Source organism: Mus pahari, unplaced genomic scaffold (assembly GCF_900095145.1).
Source record: "Mus pahari unplaced genomic scaffold, PAHARI_EIJ_v1.1 scaffold_12707_1, whole genome shotgun sequence".
Taxonomy (NCBI): domain Eukaryota; kingdom Metazoa; phylum Chordata; class Mammalia; order Rodentia; family Muridae; genus Mus; species Mus pahari.
The window spans coordinates 1-8,821 of NW_018393586.1; the positions used below are offsets into that span (position 1 = coordinate 1).

Here is an 8,821-nt window from a genome sequence, read left to right on the forward strand (position 1 = left end):
ATGTCAGCAAGATTTTGCTGAAAGGACCCTGATATAGCTGTCTCTTGTGAGGCTATGCTTGGCAAATACGGAAGTGGATGCTCATTGTCATCTATTGGATTGAACACAGGTCATCCAATAGAAGAGTTAGAAAAAGTATTCAAGGAGCCAAAGGGGTCTGCAACCCTATAGGTGGAACAACAATATGAACTAATTAGTATCCCCAGAGCTCATGTCTCTAGCTGCATATGTAGCAGAAGATGGCATCATTGGGAAGAGAGGCCCCTTGGTCTTGCAAACTTTATATGCCCCAATACATGGGAACACCAGGGCTAAGAAGTGGGAGTAGGTGGGTAGGGGATCAAGGCAGGGGGAGAGTATACGGGACTTTCAGTATAGCATTTGAAATGTAATTGAATAAAATATCAAATGAAATATTAACATAAAATAAATAAAATAGACACACTAAAAAATCAAAATAAAAATGGGTCTGTTGAACTACAAGAAATAATAATCTTGGATATTTTGAAGAACTACAAAAAAGTAAATATGTATATGGGCCCATATCCATTACATGCTCCTTTTCTTCATTTTTGAGTTCCTACATTTCCTGCACTACTATTTTTTCAGTTAAAAAAAAAAAAAAAACCTTCCTTTTATGGGTTTTACTTTAAGGCAATGGGCTGACAGGGTGGTTTTATGGGCAAAGTGCTTGTCACAGAGGTGTGAGGACCTGGCTCACATCCCCACAAAAAGTCAGATGCAGTGACAACATGGACTATATTTGGAGTGATGATGTGGCAAGATGAGAGACAGAAACAAGAGAATGCCCACAATTGCCGGGCCTAAAAAGCATTTCATGTGTAGGGTTGAACAACAGACCTTGTCTCACTCAGGTCTACACCCAAACTTATCTTCTGATCTCCACCCACATACCATGACCAGAGAAGTTACCTTCAAACATGAACATGAACAAATATAAAAACATACAAAGAGACGTCATACACATAGATCTAAAGCATGAATCTAAAAAATAAGGTACTATGCAAAGAATTGTGCTACTTTTGTCACTGAATCATTTTTCTCTATTCCCTCTCAGATAATGCTTTCATTGGATGTGTACAATTTTGAGGGATCAAATTGTTCTTGAAATAACTTACATTCTCTACATAGTGCAACCATAATACACACCCCAACCTCACACCTCAAAAAGACTAGAGGGTAAAGGAAATGCTGGGTGGTATGGTGTGCCCCTTTAATCCCAGCACGCAGGAGTCAGAGACAGGAAGATCTGGTCTACAGAATGAGCTTCAGGACAACCAAGAATAGATAGAAAAACCTTGTCTCAAAAAAAATTGTATTTAGAAGGGTTTTTAAGACACAAGTGATGCTCTACAAATTTTCTGCTAACACAAACTCCCTGTGGGTGAAACAGGAGCAGGTGCAATTGGAGCAACAGTACACACTCTGCTGAGCTGATTTGCATATGGAGTTCTTATACAACAGCCCAGGCTTCTTTAAGGGCAGCTGCCAGGATGCCTAAGAAGCATCCTCTCTTCCAGCTCTCAGAGATGGAGACAGACACACTCCTGCTATGGGTGCTGCTGCTCTGGGTTCCAGGTGAGGGTACAGAGAAGTGTTGGGAGGAACCTCGGTGGCCATCATGACTTTCCATGCCTCTGTGCTCTTGAACAATATAATTAATGCATTTGTAATTGGTTTAATTTTCCTGATTCCCCTTGATTTCCTGGTTTCTCACAGTGATGTCCAGAGTGTTCTTGAAATTTTTAAATGAAAAGGTCCTCTGCTTGGAAGGTTTTTATACATATATAACAATAGTCTGTGTGTTTATCATTCCAGGTTCCAGTGGTGACATTGTGCTGACCCAATCTCCAGCTTCTTTGGCTGTGTCTCTAGGGCAAAAGGCCACCATTGCCTGCACAGCCAGCGAAAGTGTTGATAATTATGGCATTAGTTTTATGAACTGGTACCAACAGAAACCAGGACAGCGACCCAAACTCCTCATCTATGGTGCATCCAACCTAGAATCTGGGGTCCCTGCCAGGTTCAGTGGCAGTGGGTCTGGGACAGACTTCACCCTCAACATCAATCCTGTGGAGGAGGAGGATGCTGCAGACTATTACTGTCAGCACAGTAGAGAGCTTCCTCCCACAGTGCTCCAGGGCTGAACAAAAACCTCATGGTTTTTCAGCTCCCTGAGGCTCAGTCTCTCAGTTCTCTCTTACTCTCTGACATCTCAGCACAGAGCTCTAGGCTTGTTTGGAAAAATATCTCAAATAACGAAACACATTTATAAACAGATATATGTGTCTTATCCTTCATACCTTGTAATTTTATTATTTCCCAAGAAAATATATGATTGTTTTAATTATTATTTATCATTTATGTTTTTATTAACACATATTTATCTTCGGAAATTTCTCCCTTCTCCCCTCATGCCCTGACCACATCCCTGTCTATCCCCTCCACTCTCAGCATCCTCCTTTGACTTTCCAGTCACTGAGGATTTACCATCTCTTATTTACAATTCTGAGAATAGAAAAGGTTAAAATATATAAGTTATATCACTAAAAATTCTGTTAACCAAAGATATTTATTGTAGTGTGTTTGTATGTGTGTGTGTCAGTGTGTGTGTCAGTATGTGTGTGTGTGTGTGTGTGTGTGTGTGTGTGTGTGTGTGTGTGTGTGTAAGGTATAAGCACAACATTCAGAAGTTAGTTTTTTTTTTTTTCCACAATGTCCAGTCTGGGAATCACACTCAGGTCATCAGTCTTCTGTGAGCATGCTTCCTGGTACAGGGAGAGCAACCATGCCAGCCTGGGGTACTATTTCTTTTCCTTTAATCATTTATTTTCATTTTAAATTATGTACATGGAGGAAGGGTACAAGTGTGAGAGCTCATAGAAGTCAGAAGAGGGAAGCAGATCCCAGGGAGCTGGAGATACAGGAGGTTTTGAGCTGGTTGATGTGGGTACTGAAACCAAACTGGGGTCCTCTGCAAGAGCTAAAAGTGCTCTGAACTGCTAACTCAGTTATTCTCCTCTGATCTACCATTTATTAAGGAACTCCTTTAGATTTAGCAACAAGATTGTTCTCCTAGAACAATGAAAGACTTAATGGAAGCATTGTTGTCCATCATTTAAGTCAAAAAGAACATTGAGCAGTTAAGCTTGTCAGTTAATCTTTCAGATAAGGGCTGACATTCTCATGCCAGTGTTGTGGGAGTTTTTCTTCTGTTTTGTTTTGTTTTGTTTTGTGTTTTCCTTTTTGTTTATTAGATACTTCCTTTATTTACATTTCAAATGTTATCGGCTTACAACATTTCCCCTCTGAAAACCACCTATCCCATCCCCCCTCCCCCTGCTCACCAACTTGCCCACTCCTGCTTCCCTGTAATGCCATTCCCCTACACTGGGGCATCAACCCTTCTCGGGACCAAAGGCCTCTCCTAGATGATGTCCAACAAGGCCATCCTCCATTACATATGCAGCTGGAACCATGGGTCCCTCCATGAGTATTCTTCGTTTGGTGGTTTAGTCCCTGGGAGATCTGGGTTACTGGTTGGTTCATATTGTTGTTCCTCCCATAGAGCTGCAAGATCTTTCAGTTCCTTCAGTACTTTCTCTACCTCCTCCATTGGGGACATTGTGTACAGTTCAGTGGTTGGCTGTGATCATCCACCTCTGTATTTGACAGGCACTGGTAGAGCCTCTCAGGAGACAGTTACAGCAGGCTCCTGTCAACAAGCACTTGTTGGCATTAACAATACTATCTGGGTTTGGTGACTGTATACGGGATGGGTACCCAAGTGGGGCAGTCTCTGGATAGTCTTTATTTCAGTCTATGCTCCAAGTGGTCTTTCCTTCAGTCTATGCTCCAAACTTTGTCTCTGTATCTCCTTCCATGGGTATTTTGTTCCCCCTTCTAAGAAGGACTGAAGTATCTACACTTTGGTGTTCCTTCTTCTTCAGCTTCATTTGGTCTGTGAATTGTATCTTGGTATTCAAAGCTTCTGGGCTAATATCCACTTATCAGTGAGTGTACACTATTTGTGTTCTTTTGTGATTGGGTTATCTCACTCAGGATGATATTTTCTAGTTCCATCCATTTACCTAAGAATTTCATGAAATCACTGTTTTAAATAGCTGAGTTGTATTACATTATGCAAATGCACCAAATTTCTATAACTATTCCTCTGTGGAGAGACACCTGGGTTCTTTATAGCTTCTAGGTATTATAAATAAAGCTGGTATGAACATAGTGGAGCATGTGTCCTTATTACATATTAGAGCATCTCCAGGGTATATGCCCAGGAATGGTAAAGCTGGGTCCTCCAGTAGTAGTATGTCTAGTGTTCTGAGGAACCCCCAAACTGATTTCCAGAATTTTAGTACCAGCTTGCAATACCAACAGCAGTGAAGGATTGTTCCTCAATCTCCAAATCCTTGCCAGCATCTGCTGTCAACTGAGTTTTTTATCTTACTCATTCTTATTGCTTTGAGGTGGGATCTCAGGGTTGTTTTGATTTGCATTTCCATGGTGCTTAAGTATTTTGAGGTGCTTCTTGACCATTCGATATTCCTCAGATGAGAATTCTTGGTTTAGCTCTGTACACCATTTTTATAGGGTTATTTGGTTTCTGGAATCTAGCTTCTTGAGTTCTTTGTATATATTGGGTATTAGCCCTCTATCAGATACAGTGTTGGTAAAGATCTTTTCCCAATCTGTTGTTTGCCATTTTGTCCTACTGACAGTGTCCTTNGCCTTACAGAAGCTTTGTAATTTTATGAGGTCCCNTTTGTCAATTCTTGATCTTAGAGTATAAACTACTGGTGTTCTGTTCAGGAAATTTTCTCCTGTGCCCATGTGCTCAAGGCTCTTCCCCATGTTCTTTTCTACTAGTTTCAGTGTGTCTGGTTTTATGTGGAGGTGCTTCATCCACTTGGACTTAAGCTTTGTACAGGAGGTAAGAATGGATCAATTTCCATTCTTCTGCATGCTAACCACAGCAGAACCAGCACCATTTGTTGAAAAGGCTGTCCTTTTTCCACTGGATGGTTTTAGCTCCTTTGTCAAAGATCAAGTGACCATATATGTGTGGGTACATTTCTGGCTCTTCAGTTCAATTCCATTGATCTACCTGCCTGTCACTGTACCAATACCATGCAGTTTTATCACTGTTGCTCTGTAGTTCAACTTGAGGTTCAGGTTGCTGATTCCCCCAGAAGTTGTTTTATTGTTGAGAATAGTCTTCCTTATCCTGGGTTTTTTGTTATTCCAGACGAATTTGAGAATTGCTCTTTCCAATTATGTGAAGAATTGAGTTGGAATTTTAATGGACATTGCATTGAATCTGTGCATTGCTATCGGCAAGACAGCCAATTTTACTATATTATTCCTGCCAATCCATGAGCATGAGAAATCTGTCCATCTTCTGAGATCTTCTATGATTTCTCTCTTCAAAGACTTGAAGTTCTTGTCATACAGATCTTTCACCTGCTTGGCTAGAGTCACATCAAGATACTTTATATTGTTGTGACTTTTGTGAAGTGTTTTGTTTCTCTAATTTCATTCTCAGCCTGTTTCTCTTTTAAGTATAAGGAAGTTAGTGATTTGTCTGATCTACATTTTTTTTAAATTTTATTAGATAATTTCTTCATTTACATTTCAAATGATATCCTGAATATCATTTGATATTTGATATTCCTCTATACCCCCCCGCCCTGCTCCCCTGCCCTCTCACTCCCACTTCTTGGCCCTGGCATTCCCAAGTTGTTTATCAGCTGTAGGAATTCCATGGTGGAGTTTTTTGGGATCACTAAAGTATACTATCATATAATCTCCAGATAGTGATATGTTGACTTCTTCCTTTCCAAATTGTTTCCCTTTGACCTTCTTTATTGTCTAGTTGCTCTAGCAAGAACTTAAGGACTATACTGAATAGACAGGGAGAGAGAGGGCAGCCTTGTCTAGTCCCTGATTTTAGTGGGATTGATTCAAGTTTCTCTCCATTTAGTTTCTTGTTGACTACTGGTTTGCTATATATTGCTTTTACTATGTTTAGGTATGGGCTGTGAATTCCTGCTCTTTCTAAAACATTTAAAATGAAGGGATGTTGAATTTTGTCAAATGCTTTTTCAGCATCTAATGAAATTACAAGAAAAATTGGTCTGACATTCTCTTACTTTGTTGGGTCTTTGTGTGGTTTGGGTATCAGGGTAAATGTGGCTTCATAGCAAGAATTAAGTAATGGTCCTTCTGTTTTTATTTTGTGGAATAGTTTGAAGAGTATTATGATTAGGTCTTTTTTGAAGGTCTGATAAAATTCTGCATTAAACCCATCTGGTCCTGGGCTTTTTTTAGTTGGGAGACTATTAATGACAGCTTCTATTACCTTAGGGGTTATGGGACAGTTCAGACGGTTTATCGAATCCTGGTTTAAATTTCGTATTCAGTATCCATTTTATCCATTTCATCCAGATTTTCCAGTTGTGTTGAGTATAGGCTATTGTGAAACAATCTGATCAGTTTTTTTTTTTTTTTGAATTTTCATGGTTTCCTTTGTTACATCTCCCTTCTCCCTTTTCATTTCTGATTTTGTTAATTTGGATACTGTCTCTGTGCCCTCTGATTAATCTGGATAAAGCTTCATCTACCATAGTGATTTCCTCAAAGAACCAGCTCCTGGTTTTGTTGAATGTTTATATAGTTCTTTTTGTTTCTACCAGGTTGATTTCAGTCCTGAGTTTGTTTATTTGCTGCTGTCTACTCCTCTTGGCTGTACTTGCTTCTTTTTGTTCTAGAGCTTTAGGGTGTGGTGTTAAACTGCTACTGTGTGCTCTCTCCATTTTCTATTTGGGGGCACTCAGAGCTATAAGCTTTCCTCTTAGCACCACTGTCATTGTGTCTCATAAGTTTGAGTATGTTGTACCTTCATTCTCATTAAATTCTTAAAATCTTTAATTGCTTTCTTCATTTCCTCCTATACCAAGTTATCATTGAGTAGAGCATTGTTTAGCTTCCATGTGTATGTGGGCTATCTGTTGCTTTTGTTGCTATTGAAGACCAGACTTAATCCATAGTGATCTGATAGGATGCATGGGATTATTTCAATCTTCTTACACCAGTTGACCTGATTTGTGATCAACATTATATGGTCAGTTTTGGAGAAGGTACTGAGGTGCTGAGAAGAAGGTTTATTATTTTGATTTAGGATGAAATGTTCTATAGGTATGTGTTAAATCTTTTTGGTCCATAATTTCTGTTACTTTCACTATATCACTGTTTAGATTGTGTTTCCATGATCTGTCCATTGATAAGAGTGGTGTTTTGAAGTCCCCCACAATTATTATTCTTTTAACTTAAAAAAAAAAGTTAGACACCCTCTAGTTCTACATAAACCCCATTTGGTCTTCTTCATCTGCCCCATATGGAGTGGGAAAGCTCAATAGAGTGATCCTTAGAAACTTCTCTCAGATGGGCAACTACAAGGTTTCAAAACTTACAGTCCTAGTTAACAATAGTATAACTATATTGTATTGTTTTCCAACTAGTGTATAATAAGCTTACACAAACTCAGTGGCTCATGAATACAACACTTAGAGCAGGGCAGGTTGTCTGGGTCCTGTATGCAGGGTCTCACAGGCCACAGTCAAGGTGCTATCAAGGCTGCATCTTATCTGTATGCTGAAAGAATCTTCCAAGCTCAGTCACCATGTTTGCCCAGCTGTGTGCCTTGGACCTCTGTGGCTGAAATTGTTACACTTGGATTAACTGTGAGATAGAAGCTTCCCTAAGGTGCTACAGGTACTGAAAGTTCCCTGACATGTGGGATCTCAGTAATCAAACCAGCAAGGAGATGCACAGCACAGGAAACAATCAAGCTTTGACCTGATTAAACCAGGCCTACCCAGGTTAATCTCCCTTTGAATGAACTGAAAATAATCAGATTTTGTATGTTTATTACGCTCACAAAAATCTCATTTCCTCCTCTGTATTGTAGGCAGCAGAGTGTGGTCTCAGATATTCTTACAGACCTGATACAGTTGCCCAGAGGCAGCATCCGTGAGCTCTGTGAATTAGGAGTCACCTGGGGCAGAGAAAAATTAGTTGGGCTGGGCTTGTCTAGAATCTCCTGAAAATAAAATCTGGAATCTTATGGTTTCTTTCCTCAAAAACCTATATAAACATAAAAACAACCTATTTTTATTGTGTCTTCAGCAATGCAGAAGACCAGTAAATGCTCAAAGAGCTGAATGGTACTCAGCCTTCTATAAGGACCCCATAAGAACTCACATCCCTATTCTCACTGATGTGTGCCTGTCACACCTTCTCTCCTATAGTCCATTCTGTTGCTGTTCCTGGATATCACAAACTGAGGTTTTTAACATGTTTGAGGAAGTATTATCTGTTGTTAGTAAAAATGCTTGAGAAGGATTAGCAGGTGTAGACTTGTTGGCCAAGGTGTGTCCCTGATAGACACAATTCCCAGTGTCCTTTCTCTGGCTCTTGCTTTTAGATGAAGACGTGAACTTTCAGTTCCTGGTGTCAGGCCTTTTCTCTGACACCATAGACTCAAATCCTCTGCAACTCTCAACCAAATTAAACACTTTATTTGTTGGTTTAGTCATGAGGAAAGGTGGTAGGTGGAAAATGGGGGATAGGAAGGGAGGAAAAACTCTGGTCAGGATGTAATAGATGAGAGAATAAAAAAGGACAGGTTTTTAGAATAAAGAACAAAATACTCATGAAAGGATATAGGTACAGAGACAAAATTTAGAGCTAAGATGAAAGGATGGACTATCCAGAGACTACCCCATCC

General features: G+C 39.8%; 1 gene segment (V, D, J or C); it reads left to right on the forward strand.

Annotated features, from left to right (window-relative positions):
* The first annotated feature begins 1,528 nt into the window (after window positions 1-1,528).
* Window positions 1,529-2,168, forward strand: LOC110315625. The segment is given in 2 exon segments: window positions 1,529-1,599; window positions 1,840-2,168. Coding segments are annotated over 2 exon segments (378 nt in total).
* Window positions 2,169-8,821: the final 6,653 nt, after the last annotated feature.